This window comes from Phyllobates terribilis, unplaced genomic scaffold (genome assembly GCF_046119375.1).
Source record: "Phyllobates terribilis strain yellow unplaced genomic scaffold, ASM4611937v1 Scaffold_36__1_contigs__length_13169755, whole genome shotgun sequence".
Taxonomy (NCBI): domain Eukaryota; kingdom Metazoa; phylum Chordata; class Amphibia; order Anura; family Dendrobatidae; genus Phyllobates; species Phyllobates terribilis.
Window position 1 is genome coordinate 763,229 of NW_027362796.1, and position 20,003 is coordinate 783,231.

At 41.9% G+C, this 20,003-nt stretch overlaps 2 protein-coding genes across 2 annotated transcripts in view; one reads left to right on the plus strand and one right to left on the minus strand.

Annotated features, from left to right (window-relative positions):
- LOC141182883 (uncharacterized) overlaps positions 1-19,573 on the plus strand; it is a 60,058-nt gene extending 40,485 nt beyond the window's left edge. The window contains exons 2-6 of the mRNA XM_073661002.1: positions 5,948-6,093; positions 6,223-6,402; positions 6,484-6,607; positions 6,691-6,788; positions 19,343-19,573. Of these exons, the coding sequence (XP_073517103.1) occupies positions 6,016-6,093; positions 6,223-6,402; positions 6,484-6,607; positions 6,691-6,788; positions 19,343-19,573 (711 nt within the window). The 5' untranslated portion in view covers positions 5,948-6,015. The remainder of the gene's footprint in view (positions 1-5,947; positions 6,094-6,222; positions 6,403-6,483; positions 6,608-6,690; positions 6,789-19,342) is intronic.
- Positions 1-20,003, minus strand: part of LOC141182760 (uncharacterized) — a 166,749-nt gene that overhangs the window by 66,933 nt on the left and 79,813 nt on the right. The gene's annotated exons all lie outside the window — the stretch shown is intronic.

Genomic DNA, 20,003 nt, shown 5'->3' on the forward strand with positions numbered 1-20,003 from the left:
GGCTATTAGGCACACTATGCTGAACATCATGAATTAACATCCCTGAATCAAGTTTCCTGATGAACCTGTTGGGGAAACACGTTGAGGCGGATTATTGAAACATTCTCTGATGAGTACCATACCCTTTCCTTTACATATACCTTGAGACATACGTGGTCCTATTTAATGTATCAGTGTATTTTTTGAGATACATAACCCTGATACATATATATATATATATATATCAGGGTTATCTAGGGCTTCTGAGGGACAGCCACCGGTGAGTGGGGATGCCATTGTCGTCTCTTAGGGTGCCAAACTCCGCACTTAGGCTGTAACAGCTTTGTTTAGGTACAGGATAGGGTAAGCCATTCAGCTTGTAGTTTTAAGTATATATATGTTAGTCCAGTTTTTAGTGCATATATTTTAATTTGGGGGGCGGAGGGTTTCCCACAGTACTACCCATTAGACACACAATTTTGTACCACCCTTCTCACCGACTACCCCATGGCAATTAATAAAAACTCAGCACCATTCTTGGTGCAGATACTAATGAACCCAGAACCTATAAGATATTTACCACACAATAGTTGGATAGGCAGGGGCATATCATCCATAGTGGCAGCCCATGTGGCCACTATAATGCCTGTGAATTGAGAGGGCTCGGTGCGGGTCAGCAATGGGCACCCTCTCCTTCCCAATCATCAAAATTTCAGCTACATCCACATTCCTGTGACGGTAATACCATTGAATACGATAATGAATCAGGAAGTCGAAAGCTCACTGATCCATCATTCAGCCTTCGCCTGTGAATCTGAGTCTCTGTGCACTGCAGGCAGAATGATGTCACTACATTACACCTGTAGTATGGAGCCTCGGTACTCACACTGCACAGACCGGAGCAGTGCACCCAGGAACGGGGTTGGTTGAGTAGTGTGTGTGTGTTTTTTTTTCTTAAGGAATTATGGTGGCATCATATTAAGTGAAGGGCTGTTGGGGCTCTCATAGAGAGTGGGCGGCTGCTGGGGGCCGTTAAACTGTGTTGGGTGCTTTGATGGACTTTAATGGCCTCCATATTGAGTGCGTGTCCTCATTTTGTTTAGCAGGCTATTGTGGCCATAATACTCTATGAGGGGCTGTGGGGGCCATCATACTGTGTGGGGGCCATTATACTTTGTAGGAGCCTCATTCTGAGCTACATGGGCATACAGGAGAACAATTTCCTGGTGATGAGTCAGATAGGGAAAATTAAGTGAGAAATACCAATTTTTGGTCTACCTGGTGACTTGAATTGATATGGTGTTGTGTGCCCAAAGGTAGACATCAGATGGTACGTTCTGAAGGAAAACAAAGATATAATAGCAGTGGGAATCTGGATTCCAAGGCGAGAGCAAAACAGAGACAAAGAGCATAGAGTGGAGTAGAGAAGGAGATCTTGTGAGGATTTAAGGTTGTGTGTAGGTAAGTACCGGGAGACTAGGTCACAGATGTATGGAGGAGACAGGTTGTGGATGGCTTTGTATGTCATGGGTAGGGCTTTGTACTGGAGTCTCTGGGTAATGGGGAACCAGTGAAGGGATTGACAGAGGGGAGAGGCTAGCAAATAGCGAGGTAACAGGTGGATTAGTCAGGCAGCAGAGTTTAGTATAAATTGGAGAGGTGCGAGAGTGTTAGAACAGAGGCCACACAGAGCAGGAGGTTGCAGTAGTCGAGGCGGGAGATGATGAGGGCATGGACTATAGTTTTTGCAGATTATTAAGTAAGGAATGTACTGATCTGGAAAATATTTTTGAGTTGGAGTCGGCAGGAAGTGTAAAGGGTTTGGATATGTGGTTTGAAGGAGAGATCAGAGTCCAAGGTTACCCCGGGGCAGCAAGCTTGCGGGACTAGGGAGAATGAGCAGTCATTGTGGTGAGATGTGATCTTGAGAGTAGAGCGGAAAGTTGATCTTCCGTGATGGCGGAAAAGCTGGTTTTGGAGGAGGAGGACTGAGTAGATATGAGCAGGGGCTGTGGGGGTTGTCGGCCAAAGCTTTCTCTGATGTTATCAATCTTCTGCTTGAAGAATGAGGCAAAGTCTTCAGCTGAGATGATTGGAGAGGAAGGATGTGCTGGGGGATGGAGGAGAGAATTGAAAGTGTTGAATAGCTTTTTAGGGTTGTGAGACAGGGAAGCTATGAGAGTTGAGCAGTATGTTTGCTTTGCTGCAGTGAGTGTGGACTTGAAAGTAGTGCAATGAAGTGCTCTTTGGAGTGGGATCTTTTCCATCTCTGCTCAGCAACTCTGGAAGCCCGCCTCAGTTCTTTAGTCAGGCTGCTGTGCCAGGGTTGCCTGTTAATTTTGTGAGCTTTGGTATGTCTGAGAGGGGAAGCCGATTTGGGAGATGCAGATATAGTGGTGTTATATAAAGCGGCAGCATCTGCATTGTGTAAGGAACTTATGTTTGCAAGAGGGAGAAGAGACTCTGAAAGTGAATGTAGATCAAGGTGTTTAAGATTTCTGCGAGGGTGTGCAGGTTTGTGGAGTGGGGATTGAGCACCTCGAGAGGAGAGGGAAGAGAATGTAAGTAGGTTGTGGTCAGAAAGAAGGAGAGGTGAGTTAGAGAGGTTAGATAGGGAACAGAGGTGGGTGAAGATGAGGTCCAGAGTGTGGACATCTTTGTGTGTCTCTGTGGAGGACCATTGAGCGAGGCCAAAAGAGGAAGTGAGAGATAGAAGCTTAGAGGCAGCTGAGAGGGAAGTGTCAATGGGGATGTTGAAGTGACCCATGATGATAGTGGGGATGTCAGCGGAAGGGAAATGATATGGACGATTCCTTATCTTAGACTAACAGAATTTAAGCAAACAATTGTCTGGAGAGGAAACTACAGTGTCGCCAAACTGGGACATGAGTTCTCCTACGAAGAACTGAAGATGAAATGCCACAGCAATATTCATTCTCTTTAATAGTGAGCACATGTGACCGCCGAGCCGCAGCAGTAGCCGTGCTGCGGCAACATTGTGAGAGCTATTAAGGAGAATGAATATTCACTGCTCCCCACATCCATGGGCGTGGGAAGCAGCGAATATTCATTTTCTTTAGCAGCGAGCACAGTGTAGTCTACAGTAGGTGGCTCCTGCCTCCTGTGCCCCGCTACGCTGCCGCTCCCCCACCAGCCACAGTGTATGTGTGTGTGTGTATATATATATATACACACATACATACAGTACAGACCAAAAGTTTGCTGCGGAATATGTTGGCGCTATATAAATAAAAATTATTATTATTATATAACATATAAATGTGCATATGTAGCAGAGCTGAGTATGCGTGCACTGTCCTTGCAGCCGTGTTGTATATGCAGTACAGACGAAAAGTTTGGACACACCATCAAGAGAATGCCAAGAGTGTGCAAAGCAGTCATCAAAGCAAAAGGTGGCTACTTTGAAGAACCTAGAATATAAGACATATTTTCAGTTGTTTCACACTTTTTTGTTAAGTATATAATTCCACATGTGTTAATTCATAGTTTTGATGCCTTCAGTGTGAATGTACAATGTTCATAGTCAAGAAAATACAGAAAAATATTTAAATGAGAAGGTGTGTCCAAACTTTTGGTCTGTACTGTGTGTATGTGTATATATATATATATATATATATATATATATATATATATATATATATATATATATATATATATATATATATATATATATATTTATCGCTTATGAACGGTACTCACAAATCAGCTGGGAGCTGAGGTTACCCGTATAGTCCCCACAGGGGATGATGGACCTACTTATAATGATTTGCTGGACTGTTGTAGCTTGTAACAAAAGTTAAGTACCGACACGTGTAACCGGTTCTTGACTCTGCATAATACAAAAGAAGCATCCATGAAGTGTTGTGCCTGCTATCTGATGTATATCAAGTTCTTGTAAAGTAAAGTTTATTTTTGGACTTTGGTCTCCCTCATTCATCTCCATACTATCTGGTCTCAGTTATGTATATATGGTTATATTTATGTTTTATATTGGGATCTGTGATTTCAGTCTACTCCACTGTGTATAGGATGTCTATAGGATAGTAGAGTATAGTAAAGTTGTTATGGACGTGACTCAACCAATATTGTGCAGTGACTCTGTTGTTCCTACAGTGACGGATGTTTCTTGTTGCTAAAACTGATCTATTTTTTTTCATGTTAAACTTTTTTTTAAAACTTTTTTTAAACCACTCTCATTAGTGCGATCATACAACATACAAGCCTCTGATTGCTCCGGTGATGCACTGTACTACTGTAGTGCTGTGTACTATCACTGCTTGTCAGTGTAATACTAACGGCCCCGTACACATGAGATAAGTGTTGACTGAACGGTCATTTGGCAGACGGCTATCTCTCCCGACTCCCCCATACACACAAATATTCCAGCTTTCCTGTGATCTGTATGAGAGTCACCTCCAGACTCCTCTAGCGGAGGATTATCTACAGGAAGAACAAACGGATTAGCCTCTGAAATTCTGAATGCCAGATCCTTCTCTGCCCTGACATCATCTGTCGGGAGGCCCCCAAATACATTATATAGTCGACCAAACCCCCGAAATCAGTGCTTTCATGCAACTTTTGTCTAATGTGTATGGGGGCGTTAAAAGTGTAAAGGACATATTGATATTCATGCTAGAGCAACTCCATTTTGGCGGCTTGCTTTAAAATCATGTTATTATCACTCCTTGCATAACATACATTCTTTCTTTCTCTTCCCATGGAACTTCTCTCACACTAACTTTTTCTCAAGAGAACATTTTGTCAGACACTCTGTTATCTAACTTGTTTAGGCCAGGTTTGACCTTGTAAAAGGCCCGACCTAATAGACTTTTGTACATTGCAGGCCCAGACACCATTATTAGGCATTTAAGTATTATAGTAACTAAGTAGCCCCAAACAATCGAGTACTTGGGGAAGGAGGGGCATTTAGCCCAACTCTGTCAAACCTTATTAGATGCCATGTTTGCTTTTGACAGTATCAAGTGGTTAAACTACCATGGTATCGTTGTAACTAGACTGCCCCATATTATCAAGACCTTGGGGGAGAAGGGGCTTTCAGCAAAACTCTACCAAACCTTCTTAGATGCCATGTTTGTTTTTGTCAGCAGCAAGTGGTTAAACTGCCAGGGTTTGTGTTGCAGCCGCACCTGTGCCATCCCTGCGGTGTACATCTATGTTCTGGTGCCCAAAAGAGGTTTTTTGTTTTTCTTAAATGTTTAACGTATTAAAAAATAAGAAAATTTCTTTTTGCATGTTTTTTTCTTTTTACAAGAATTGTTGGTACCAATTTTCTTTTGAAACATTTTAATATCTGTTTTTTTTCTGGTGTTTTTCTTGTAATATAGGAAAGCCTAAGGCCAGAAATAAACTCCATAAAACACTGTACATGGAGACTTTGGTATCAAATAATTTCTGTCCGAGGTGTTTGTGAAAACAAAAAGGTTTTCTAAATGCCTCAAACTTCTATGTGTGAATGAGACATAAGATCTAACGAGATAGAAGATTACAGACCTGGAAAGACGGGAGACATTCATATAGGTGGCCGGTGGTGATGTAGTCAGTGACAGACTGTGGCCAAATATGTTTCTAGAGCCGTAGTAGAAGATGAAGATTTCGTCCTCATCATGAAGTAGTTATTTCTCATGTTACGTGTAATGAATATCTCCTGCAGTATTACTAATGCTGATTCCAGTGTTGGTAAATGAGACGAGAATTAGCTTTATGAAAGATGAGTCTATGAAAAACGTGTTCAGCTACAGACACCAAGGAAGAAACTGCTTGTTGTCTGTGGCCTAAAATATATAGGTTTTATTAGTAGATGTAAAGAAGAAAACTAGATACTGTAAAATAAAAAATATCCTCATATATTTCCCTTATTGTCTCCAGTAATTGTATTATTACACAGAATATTTATGATGTTACATCGGCTCATCATCTTCTCATTCAGGTCTCTACAATTTTGGATCCTCTCAGTTCTTTTATAGAAGAGAATTTTCCTGATTTTACCCATCAAGGATGGATATGGACAGACACAAGATGGCGGAGAGGATATTACACCTCACCCTAGAGATCCTCTTCCGGCTTACTGGAGAGGTGAGAGATTCTGATGACGTCACATTACATCATTCTTATCTATGGGAATAAGAGATGGACAGAACTGGAGAGGTGAGGACTCTGGAAATGTCTGGAGGGAGATTTATTAAGGTGTTTCTCCATTATCAGGATTACACACTAGTGAAGAAGACCTCTAGTGAGCGCTGTCAGGACCCTATGTCTGAGGAATGGAGAAGACCCCTGAGCCCAATCACGGGGCCTCCACCTCATCCCTTCATACATGAGGACATCAATGACCAGAAGATCCTAGAACTCACCTACAAGATGATTGAGCTGCTGACTGGAGAGGTGACACTGCTGGGAATGCTGGGACATTATACAGTACGCTATTAAGGGATTGGGGAATGACAATATCATTGTATGTGTCAGGTTCCTATAAGGTGTCAAGATGTCGCCATCTATTTCTCCATGGAGGAGTGGGAGTATTTAGAAAGACACAAAGATCTGTACAAGGACGTCATGACAGAGGTTCCCCAGCCCCTCACATCACCAGGTAATAGACAGGACTGAATACACATGGCCTATAATTATCTGTATGTAAAGAATGAATTCAGTCCTTGTATGTGTTTCTTCCAGATCTATCCAGTAAGAGGACAACACCAGAGAGATGTCCCCATCCTCTTCTTCCACAGGACTGTAAACAAGAAGACCCCAATGTTCCTCAGGATCATCAGGTAGATGGAGAGAAGGTGTCATGAGATCTCCCCTATGATGTGTAGACGGCTGTGAGGGTCTTATGCTCAGTCTTGTTTTATCCACCAGTATTATATGTTTTATACTTGTGTAATGAGAACGGTGGAGATGGCAGGATTAGAGCTGATCATAGATGGGACTTCTCCATCTGTCTGTGACTTTTACAATATTTGTTTCAGGGTGAAGATCTGACCCATGTTAATACTACAGAGACATATGTGAGGGGTGATGAGTGGTGTAAAGAGGAGATTCCTACATATGACTACCCAGGTGAGTAGTAACCACTAAATGCAGAGAGGTCATATAGTCTTCTCAGACACCGGCTGTGGCTGCTTTATTGGTAGTGTAGTCCGGCCGTATCACAATCGTGTGATCAGCATTTTGCTGCTAGACCACAACATTCTCCTCCATCTGAAAATGTTCAAATGACTTTGTGAATTGGGAAAGCCCTTTTCTGTAGAACTTACAACCTGGAGGATCCACCTACCCCCTGGGATTAGAAGACGCTGACCCTTACCTGACCAGATCTGTAAACCACAAAGCCAAATGGCAGTGTATGTAGAATGTGCTGACTAGTGAGAAAATCACTTAAAGAAAAATATTATGATGAGCCTGTAAGAGAAAGCGAAGGGTAATGATGCAATAACAACAGAGTTTCCTTTTATCTAAACTTTAAAATTTATTTTAAATCTAACTTCAAACAGGATTGTGATAAACTATACAGAAAACATTACACCTGTGCCATGATATATCTCTAAGCTGTGCGTAGCTGATGGATGTAATATACATTTATTCACGCCTGCAGGAGATGTGTTGGCTCCAGCCCTGGTTTCATGGATTCACTCCACGTCATAAATTCCATTATGTTTTCAATCCTAAGGAATTCAGATTACTGCACAATCTCTCCTGAAATGGGGGCACTAATACTTTCTCTAAACTCCAGTTTATTGTTGGAGGTCTCTCCCCAAATATACATTGTTGTTGGGGATCTAACATAGAATAAAAAAAATTCTTTTTTTTTACAGGTTGTGGTGGGATCGGCCGGCCTCACTTATGTGCGACTCATTACACCCTGCTAGTCTTTGAAAAAAGATCTCCATTGCTTTTTCCAAATGTCCGAGATCTAAATTTAAGACGCCTCATCTCTGCACTATTATAAAAAGTTCTCTTTGAACGTCTAATATTTCTTCTTGAAACTCATCTGATAGAAAATATTGTCCCTTACGATAGTTTAGATTCCCAAGAGCCACCGAGCCCCATACTCTAATTACCCCAGAGAGGTTTCACCACTAGTTACTCACTATTTACTGATGGAGACTGTTGAGTTTGATCATTTCAGTAGATGTGTTGTTGTCTATACTTACAGTTTTTGACTATAGTAGTTGGTGCCCAAAATACTCTGATTTAACCCCTTCCTGCAGCCAGTTTTGCGTTTTAATCAGGTCCCATTTTTCTAATCTAACGTGTCACTTTATGTGGTGATAACTTTGAGATTCTTCACAAAGGATAATAGGAAACAAATGGACCTTACAAATTATTTTCTAACTTCTCTTGAATCTGACAATCCCCTATATATGGTTGTACACTGCTGTCTGGGCACATGGCAGGTTAAGAAGAGAAGAAGCGCCATTTAGCTATTTGAATGCAGATTTTGCTGGAATAGTTTGCAGACACAATGTATTGGGGGCACTGTTCATGGTCACATGGCAGCTCAAAAGATGACTACCACAAACAGGCTTGGCGCTATCTACTTCATTTTCTAGATCCCAGGGATCGTCTTGCTCATCACTTATTTAACCCCTCTACATGGATCTGTTCTTACACAGAAATCCTTAGGCTTGGGCCACGGTGTTACCTGCTGTTCTGTGGAGTGAGATGGGAAGAAGAATATTCAGGTAGTTGGGTCAGAACCAGGAGGGCAGAGAAAATACAAAATCAGAAGACACAAGAGTAGTCAGTAAACGGGCCGAGGTCACAACAGGAAACAAATACACAAGCCGGGAGCGGAGCACAGAGGACTGAACCAGAGGAGAACAAGGCTGTATCTGGCAGCTTCCGGCAATATGCTTCCAGCTTTAGTAGGGTGCGGTGCTTTCCAAATGGCTGAAGCAGGGAGCAGATTACTCCAGCTGGACAGCACACACCATACTGCCAGACTGGATAGTACTACAGGTCCCAGCAACCCTAATCTTAGTGGCTGGACAGAGTCTGCGCCGCCCAGAGCTTCTGGTTCTGACGTCTCCTCCATCACCAGCGCCGTCTGCAGAATGAGTGTGCGGTAAAAATTTCTCTACTGGTGACAGAAGCAGACGTCGCAGGAGCAGATCCCAGAGGAGATGGGACCCACCATTTGCAGAAGCCCTAATATGACAAAATGTCAGAAAACCCGGAAAGTAAAAATCCCCATAAAGTGAATTCATTTTGGAAATTATAACCCTCAGTGAATTAATCTATAAAAGTTTTGATTATTTTGACTACATAGGCACTTTCTGAAAATTAGCACGCAGTGGATGTTGGAGAGTAATAATTGCACATTGGCCATTTTTTTTTACCAAGCACATAGTGCCCAGATTGAGCTCCAGGAGACACACACCGTAAATTAAGTGAGTTATTCTCACTATAGTAATGCCAAATACATGGATGCTAAATGTTGTTTGGGCACACTGCAAGGCTCAGAAGCGAGGGGGGATTTGACTTAGAAAGAGTGGATTTTGCTGGATTGGTTTATGGAAGCCATGTTGATTCTAAAGAGCCTTTGAGAATCTAATAATGTGGAATCCTCTGTTTGACTTGAGTGGGGACTTGTTTTTTGTGAGATGAGTAGAAGTTTTTATTGATATTATTTTTGCCTACATAACATTGTTTGGTGGCTTCTTATTCCATATTTAGAAGGTAGAATGAACAAACAGTTGGACACCACGATCCACTGGTTCATCCTATGAGGTTTTCTATTAGACTGTGAACTGTCATTCGGTCAATAACTTGCCATTTCTACAGACATTTTAAGTACAATTAACACAAGAATCCCACTGAAAAATAAATAAAGATTGCATACCACTTCTAAATCAATCTAAACAAACACATCCTTGGGCTAAATGCTAATCCAGGGAAATGAAGGGATATATGCTCAAGTTTAAAAATCAATTTTATTAGACACAAATCTAAAAAATAGAGGAATATTTAAAATCCTCTATTTTTTAGATTTGTGTCTAATAAAATAGATTTTTAAGCTTGAGCATATATTTTTTCATTTTCCTGGACTAGCATGTAGCCCAGGGATCTGTTTGTTTAGACATTTTAAGTAGAAATGTTAAAAAATATAAATTTCAAGGATATTTTATTAAAAATTAATAATTTTTTTTTTTCTTGGCAGATGACTGTACCAGAAGATCAGATGGACAGAAGATTTTTAAATTGGATGATGTTGAGATCCCACAGGATACAATTGAAGTGAATGCCATTACTCCAGATATACCATCATCCCTTCACAGCAAAGATCTATCATCTAATTCTATGAAACATGTCCTGTCTGCTGATTCAATACCGACTACTAAGGAAAATCAAAATAAAATAAGCATTACAATACAAACTGCTCCTAATGCAAAGAAATCATTTTCACATTCAGAAAATGGAAACAGTTTTACCCTCAAAAAGCATATTCTTAAACATCAAAAAATACACACAATGGAGAATAGATTTTTTTATTCCAAATGTGGAAAATGTTTTAACCAGAAATCAGTTTTTGTTAATCACCAGAGAATCCACGCAGTGGAGAATTCATTTTCATGTTCAGAATGTGGGAAATGTTGTAACCAGAAATCAGCTCTTGTTCGTCACCAGAGAACTCACACAGGGGAGAAGCCTTTTTCATGTTCAGAATGTGGGAAATGTTTTAACCAGAAAGTGCATCTTGATAGACACCAGATAACTCACACAGGAGAGAAGCCCTTTTCCTGTTCAGAATGTGGGAAATGTTTTAACCAGAAATCAGATCTTGTTACTCACCAAAGAACTCACACAGGAGAGAAGCCTTTTTCATGTTCAGAATGTGGGAAATGTTTTAATCGTAAAATGGTTCTTGATTGCCACAAGAGAACCCACACAGGGGAGAAGCCTTTTTCTTGTTCAGAATGTGGGAAATGTTTTAACCAAAAATCAGTTTTGATTAGGCACCAGAGAACCCACACAGGGGAGAAGCCTTTTTCATGTCCAGAATGTGGGAAATGTTTTAACCTTAAATCAGCTTTGGTTAAACACCAGAGAACTCACACAGGGGAGAAGCCTTTTTCATGTTCAGAATGTGGGAAATGTTTTAATCGTAAAATGATTCTTGATAGTCACAAGAGAACCCACACAGTGGAGAACCTTTTTTCGTGATCTTTTTTTTTTTAATCCAATACACTTTTGAGATTTTTTTCACTATTTTTTTTTTTGGATAAAACAAGAAATCAGTACATACAATAGTGAAATAAAATAACATATCATAGGGATGACATACATGCATCTCTCCTATATATCCTTTCAGCTTGCCCATTACTGTCTGATAACTTGCAGTTACTATATCTTACAATTAACATTCCACATTCTTGAAATCTCTTATATAACTATAATATTGTAATAAACATTATAATCCTATACACATATAGGTGTGCTATATTACCCATACCACATGTTAGGGAATTCCAATACACATTACAATGAAACATTAGACCTCGCCAGTCCCCCCCCCCCCCATCCCATCAGTTAAATTGTCTCTCCAGCAATAACCCCCTTGATGGCATTCCTGGTGTATCCAACCATAAGCCCTATATTTTCTCTAATTTATTCATTGAGTTTTGTTTTTTACATACCCCTTTTTCTAATCTGATAATATTATTTATCCTATTTTTGAGTTCACTCATTTCTGGAGGTGAGGGGTTAATCCATTTGGATGCAATATGTTTCCTAGCTTGAAATAAAATATGTGAAATCCCTATTGAAATTGGGTCAAATTCCATATCATCCTCTAATATACCTAATAGGCATTTTTTGGGGTCTGGTTGAATATCTATTTTATATACCCTCTTTATAATAGACAGAACTCCTTTCCAGTATTCACCTAACTCCCGGCATTCCCATAGCGTATGTAATAGGCCCGCAGCATCCATGTTACATCTTGGACATTCAGCGGCAGTCCGGTATCCTATGTTACATAGGAATCTAGGCGTCTTATATTTCCTATGTATTAATATGATCTGGGAAAATCTCAGCCTCATTTACAGATAATTGGGGTACCAGTTCTAATACCGCTCTCCATTGATCCTCAGAAATTGGACCTATATCTCCATCCATTTTTGTCTAGCTGGAGAAGGAAATATTTTTAAATAATTATCAAGAAGGACTCAGTAAATATCAGAAATACGACCCTTAGTATTTCCCTTCTCTAATACCAACTTAACAAAAGTATTATTTTCTACCCAAAAGGGCGTCCATCTTGATTGTGCATTAAATGAATGCCGAAACTGTAGATATTTCTAGAATTGTTTATTTGTCAACCCAAATCCCCCCATTAATTCATTAAAGGACTTAAGTATCCCTTCAGACAATATGTTTTATATCGTATATATGTTTTATATCGTATATATTCCTTTATCCACCCAACTCCGGAATCCCTCTAATTTATAGACCTCTGCATATTCATTATTAAACCATATAGGTGTATATTCATTGCAGTCTCCTATTTCCATTATATCTTTACCCCTATCCCGGACCTTGTAGAGTAGAGCAAGTGTAGGGTATATTGATTTCTTGTGTGCGAGGTCATTCAGTTACATAGTTAGTAAAGCCGAATAAAGACTTGCGTCCATCAAGTTCGACCTGTTAGTTCTGTAATTGCTAAAGTTGATCCAGAGGAGGGCAAAAACCCCAAATGATTTAGCCAATCTTCACCTGAGGAAAAATTCCCTCCCGACTCTGAAACCAGCAGTCAGAATAAATCCCTGTATCAACCTACTATTTTATTCTATTTTTAAGTATATGCAGAAATCTGCCTGGTATCTAGAAAAGCATCCAGTCCCCGCTTGAACTGGTTTAGTGAATCCGACATTACCGTCTCCTCACTCAGTGAATTCCATATTCTCACTGCTCTTACCGTAAAGAACCCCTTCCTATGCTGGTGCTGAAACCTTTTCTCTTCCAGTCTTAGTGAATGCCCTCTTGTTACCGTAATATCCCTCCTTTTGAACAAATCCCAGGCAAGGTCTCTATACTGTCCCCTAACATATTTGTTCACATTTATTATGTCCCCCCTCAACCTTTCTCTTTTCCAGGCTGAATAGTCCTAGTTTTGCCAACCTCTCTGGGTATTGCAGTCCCTCCATTCCCCTTATTAATTTTGTTGCCCTCCTTTGTACCTTTTCAAGCTCATTTATATCCTTTCTATATATTGGGGCCCATAACTGAGCACAGTATTCCAAGTGTGGTCTGACCAGTGCTTTGTACAGTGGAAGAACAATGTTCTCCTCCTTTGCAGCTATACCTCTTCTGATACATCCCATTACCCTGTTTGCCCTTACAGCAGCGGCCTGACTTTGGGCACTCCAATTTAGTTTGCTATCAATCAAGATGCCCAAGTCCTTCTCCATCTCTGAATTCCCCAATGATTTCCCATTCAGTGAGTACTGGTGACTTCCATTTTTCCTTCCCATATGTATGACCTTACATTTCTCCTCGTTAAACCTCATTTGCCATTTAATGCTCCACCTACCCAGCTTATCCAAATCCCTCTGTAGGTCTTCACTATCCTCTTTTGTATTAATTGTTTTACATAACTTTGTGTCATCTGCAAATATTGATATTTTACTATTTATCCCGTTGACTATGTCGTTAATAAAGATATTAAATAACATTGGGCCTAGTACAGACCCCTGTGGTACCCCACTAGTGACGCTTACCCAATCTGAGTATATTCCATTTATAACCACCCTCTGCCTTCTATCCTTTAGCCAGTTAGCTACCCACTTGCAGACATTTTCCCCCAGCCCCATCATTCTCATTTTGTATACCAACCTATTATGTGGCACGCTATCGAACGCTTTTGAGAAGTCGAGATACACGACATCCACTGGTTCCCCCTGATCTACTCGAGAGCTAACCTCCTCGTAGAAGTCAATCAGGTTTGTTTGGCAGGAACGATTCCTCATGAATCCATGTTGGTTCGGGGTTAATAGATTATTAGCATCAAGATGCTCCATGATTGCCTCATTAATAAAGCCTTCAAAAATTTTGCCCACAACGGACGTCAGACTCACCGGCCGATAGTTTCCGGTGTTACTTTTTGCTCCCTTTTTGAATATTGGCACTACATTCGCCTGTCGCCAATCAAGTGGTACAGACCCAGTCTCAACAGAGTCCTTAAATATAAGATATAACGGTCTGTCTATCACATTACTTAGTTCCCTTAGTACCCGTGGGTGTATGCCATCAGGTCCTGGTGATTTGTTTATTTTAATGTTACTGAGGCGTTTCTGTACCCCAGCTTGGGTTAGATTTGTCATACTTAGTGGAGGATTAAGCTTGTCACTTCTCATTTCGCCTGTTAGTTCTTTTTCCTTTGTGAAAGTTGACGAAAAAAATTTATTTAATAGATTAGCTTTATCCTCATCTTTCTCTATGATTTTGCCTTCATCACTTTTTATCGGTCCAATATTATTCGATTTAATCCTTTTACTATTTATATACGTAAAGAACAGTTTGGGATTTGATCTACTTTCCCTAGCAATACGTCTCTCTGTTTCCTCCTTTGCTATTTTTATTTGTTTTTTGCAGGTTCTCGTTTTTTCCTTGTAACACATTAGTGCCTCCTTGCTGTTTTCCTGTTTTAATCTCTTGAATGCCTCTTTTTTGCTATTTAATGCCCCTTTTACGTTCTTATTCAACCATATTGGTTTCCTCTTATTTCTGGCCCTTTTATTCCCATACGGTATATACCTCTCGCACTGAGTATTCAGAATTCTTTTGAAGGTTTCCCATTTACTATTCGTATTTCCTTGATTAAGAACTTTGTCCCAGTCTATAAGTTGAAGGTTTTCTTTCAGCTGATCAAACTTCGCCCTCCTAAAGTTTAATGTTTTAGTTGTTCCCTTATTGATAACCCTACTGAAGGGCATTTTGAAATTGATAATATTATGATCGCTATTACCTAGGTGCCCCCCTATCTGTACCTCAGTTATTCTATCAGGCCTATTAGTCAATATTAAGTCCAACACGGCCTTCCCTCTCGTTGGTTCCTGCACTAGTTGGGAGAGATAATTATCCTTGATATTTGTCAAGAACCTTTTTCCTTTCTGAGATCTACAGGTTTCTGTTTCCCAGTCAATATCCGGGTAGTTGAAGTCCCCCATTACAATCACCTCATTATGTTTTGCTACTTTGTCTATTTGTCCTAATAGCAGTTTCTCATTCTCCTCTGTTATATTGGGTGGCTTATAGCAGACCCCCAGTAATATTTTATTATTATTTTTTGCCCCCTCTATCTCTACCCACATGGACTCGACCCCCTCTTCTCCCTCTCCTATATCTTCCCTTAGTCTGGGCTTTAGACGTGACTTTACATATAAGCAGACTCCTCCGCCCTTCCCCTGTTTCCGGTCCCTTCTAAATAAACTATAATCTGTTAAATTTACCGCCCAGTCGTAGCTATCGTCTAGCCAAGTCTCTGTTACACCTACGATGTCATACCTCTCTTCCGATATAAGCGCCCGCAGCTCATCCGCCTTATTGGTCAGGCTTCTTGCGTTGGTCAGCATGCAAGATAAAACTTTGGGGTTATTTAGCATCCTATTCTTCTCTAACTGTACTATCCCCACCCCCCTCTCCACCCTCATTATATTCACTTCTCCCCTTCCCCCTTGCTTGCCTCACATCCCACCTATTTCCTTGGTTTCCCCCCCCCGTCTCTAGTTTAAAAACTCCTCCAACCTATTAGCCATCTTCTTCCCCAGCACCGCTGCACCCTCCCCATTGAGGTGCAGCCCGTCCCTACGGTAGAGCCTGTAGCCGACAGCGAAGTCGGCCCAGTTCTCCATGAACCCAAACCCTTCTGCCTTGCACCAACTCTTTAGCCACTTATTCACCTCCCTAACCTCCCGTTGGCGCTCCTGTGTGGCTCGCGGGATTGGTAGTATTTCTGAGAAAACTACCTTGGAGGTCCTTGCCCTAAGCTTCCTACCTAGATCCCTGAAATCATTTTTAAGGACCCTCCATCTACCACTCACTTTGTCATTGGTGCCAATGTGGACCATGACCGCTGGGTCTTCGCCAGCCCCACCCAGTAACCTGTCAACCCGATCCACGATGTGCCGGACTCGAGCGCCAGGGAGGCAGCACACCGTTCGGCGATCCCGGTCTTTGTGACAGATTGCCTTGTCTGTCCCCCTAATAATAGAGTCACCCACTACCAGGACCTGTCTAGCCTGCCCTACACTTCCCCCCTCCCCCTCATTACTGGAGCATACACTCCCCCGGCGGTCAGAGGATCTGTCGTGCTCCAATAATGCCGGTTCTGAACCAGCCTTCCTATATTTCTTCCCTCTATCCCTTCTAACTGTTACCCAGCTCCCTGCCTGTTCAGCCTGCGCTTCCCCACTAAGCTCCACCCCCAGTGTTGACCCATTGAGTGTCTGCTCGGTGAGCAGCAAACTCCGTTCCATGTTGTCGATGCTCCTCAGTACCGCTATCTGAGCACTTAGATCCAGGATTTGGGCTTCCAAGTGCACGATATGCTCACATCTCTCGCAGCAGTATGGATCCCTGAGCGGTAGCTCAGGGAATGCATACATTGCGCAAGATGTACACTGCACGGCTCCGGCCAACATGGACGTCATTTTAAATATGGGGATACAGTCAGTATATATGTACAAGTACAAAACACAATTATTTATATATAGGTGTATGGACGGGGATCAATTAGGGATGTGCAAGTGTATCGATTAGATATCGGCGCGGGATCAGTTAAGTATGGACGGGGGATCAATTAAGTATCAATTAAGTATGGACGGGGGATCAGCTGAGTGGGTCAGGTGGATTAATTAAGTATGGACGGTGTGTCAATTAACTATGGACTGGGATCAATAAGTATGAACTGGGGAAATAATTAATTGTGGACTAGGGAATCAATCAATTAATTATGGACAGGGGGTTTAATTAAATAAGATGGGGGGTAAAGCAAATAAATAGGTATGGACGGTGGGTCAATTAACTAAGGACTGGGGATCAATAAGTATCAATAATATCAATAAATATGGACTGGGGAAATAATTGTGGTCTGGGGAATCAATCAATTAATTATGGACAGGGGTTAATAAAATATGGTGGGGGATAAGGCAAATAGATAGGGACTGGGGATGAGTAAAAGTGGACAAGGAGAATCTATTAAATAGGACAAGGGGGATCAATCATTTAAATGTGGTCAGGGGGATCACTTTAATATGGATGGGGGGTGGTCGGGGATCAATTAAATGAGGACGGGGGGTCAATTTAATGTGGTCAGAGGGATCAGTTAAATATGGACGGGGGTGTTCAGGGGAATCAATTTAAATATGGACGGGGGTGATCAATTAAATATGGACTAGGGAATACAATACAAATACAATACAGTACAGTACACACTTGGGTTCAGTAGGGCCGCTTATCGCGGCCTCCTGCCCCTCACTCACCTCCTCTAGGGACGCTGCACGCTATCACAGCGCGCTTGTCCCTCCGGTCGCCTCTTACCGGTCCTCCTGATCACCTCCTGGTCACCACCACCTGGCACCCTCCGCTGGCCGGCACTGCACGCTGCCACAGCGCTCTCTTGCGCTCGTCCCTCCGGTCGCCTCCTACTGGTCCTCCCGGTCCGCTCGGTCACCTCCGCCTGGCTCTCCTCCCTTCCCAGGAGCTCTCTCCACACACAGCACAACTCTTGCAGCACACGGCAGGCTCCGCATCCACCACTTCCTGTCAGGCCTCCTCCCACTTCCTCCACTATATGAATAGGAATATTCCACCGTGTTCTTGAGGTAATTAACCCCTTAATACTATTTGGGTTTGCAGCGCTATGCTTCCCACCCAAATGTTGCAATATAATATATTAGTGCATTAGGAATCGCCAATCCACCAGATTCCTTGTCACTTTGTAGATATTCACATTTTATCCTAGCCGATTTCTTTTTCCATATAAGAGAATGAAACTTGCTATGAATTTTCTGAAAATGGGAATTATGGATCCAAATAGGGGCATTATGCAGAATGTATAAGAGTTGGGGCATCAATGTCATTTGTAATAAGTTCCCTCTTCCTACAGCTGATAATGGTAATTTCCACCACGCATCGATTTTCTTTTAATACTTTTCCAGAAGAAGATATAGATTCAGTACAATGTAATCCGGAGATCTTATCGTTATACTTATACTCGGTATTAGAATTTCTCAACCGTTTGTATTCGTGTATGTTCTAATATGCTGGAATCAGGGATATCATCAAATGGTAGAATAACCGACTTATCCCGATTAATGGACAGTCCTGACCATTCACCAAACTCTCCAATAATGTTCAGAATAGGATCAATAGACTTCTGGATATCACCTACAGTAGAAACCAGAACTTTACATACAATACATAAAAAGACACATCTGCATGTTTTTTTCAATATCTGACATGAAATCAGAATAAACCTTTCCTGTTTTAGGTCAATTAGGATTACCATCATTTATAATATTTGCCAAATGCCAGAATAATGAGAGAGAGAATATTTTAAGGAATTTTTATAACTTACTGCAAAGTCAAAAGTTTACATACATTTCAATAGCATTTGGTACCATTGCCCTTAAACTGAAAGACTTGGATCAAACGTTTGGGATATCCTTCCACAAGCTTCTCACAATAGTTGGTCGGAATTTGGGCCCATTCCTCCTGACAAAACTGGTGTGACTGATCCAGGTTTGTAGGTCACCTTGCTCGTCTCTGCCTTTTCAGCTTTGCCCATAAATTTTCAATAAGATTGAGATCAGGGCTTTATGATGGTCACTCTAAAACATTGACTTTGTTATCCTTAAGCCACTTTGTTACCATTTTGGCAGTATACTTCATGTCATTGTCCATTTGGAAGACCCATTTCCGCCCAAGCTTTAACTTCCTGGCTGATGTCTTGAGATGTTGCTTTAGTATTGCCACATGATCTTCTTTTACCAGTACGTCCATCATAATTGCACGACAGGAGTTAAGTCCTCTGTTCCTCTAGGGACAGGAAACACATGAGAGGTTAAAAGCCCCACCCCCCCATCACACCCTCAGTGTTTTTCTTGTCCCTAGCAGGACAGGACGATATGGGAGGTTTCCGAAGATAAAGCGTTACCTGAGAGCTAGGGGGATTGAGGGGTCTCAGAACTCTCCCCTTCCTTCAGTCCAGAGGCTCCATGCTGATGCCCCTTTGCGGGGTCCCTCAGCCAGAAGACCGCCACTTACCGCTGTATCCCCCGGGGGCTCTGAGCGTTGCGCTGTGCCGGCGTGCGCTCCACAGAGGAGCGCGGTGTATGGCTTCCGGCGGGAGGTGGAGTCATCCAGGAACATCCGCTTTGGGGCCGGCGTGCGCTCCAGGGTGGAACGCACGCCGCACGCTGTGCGAGACTTACGGTGGGCGGAGTCAGAAGAGCGGACGTCCGCTTTGGCCTTCTTGCGTTCCAGGGTGGAACGCACGCCGCTTCTTCTCCTATATGAGAGGGGCTTCAACGCAGGTGCCCGGAGGCAGTGATGAACCTCCAGGGCATTGAGAAAGCCACGCCCCAGCGATAAGCCATCACCTGGATCAGGTAAGACCCTATTAAAGGGTGCACCTCTGCCACACACACACTGACACCATGGAAGCTAATCCTTCACGGTCAGAAGCCCCCTCAGAGTCCCTGGGCAGTGTGAGTACAGGCTTAAAACCCTTCTCTGGATAGATCAGAGTATTCTAGGACAGGGTTTTATAGTAAATCTCCGGTGTCCTTTTATATGTTTTTATGGATTAGGAGAGGGGAACCCAGAGGTCTGGATCTTCTTCCAAAAAGTCAAGACGATGTGTAGACTGCAACACAAAGCTTCAGGACTCGTATAAAAAGCGGCTGTGTAAATAATGTATAGCCGAGGTCCTAAAGGAAGAAAAAACTTCTTTTTTGACGGATATAAAATCTATGATACGT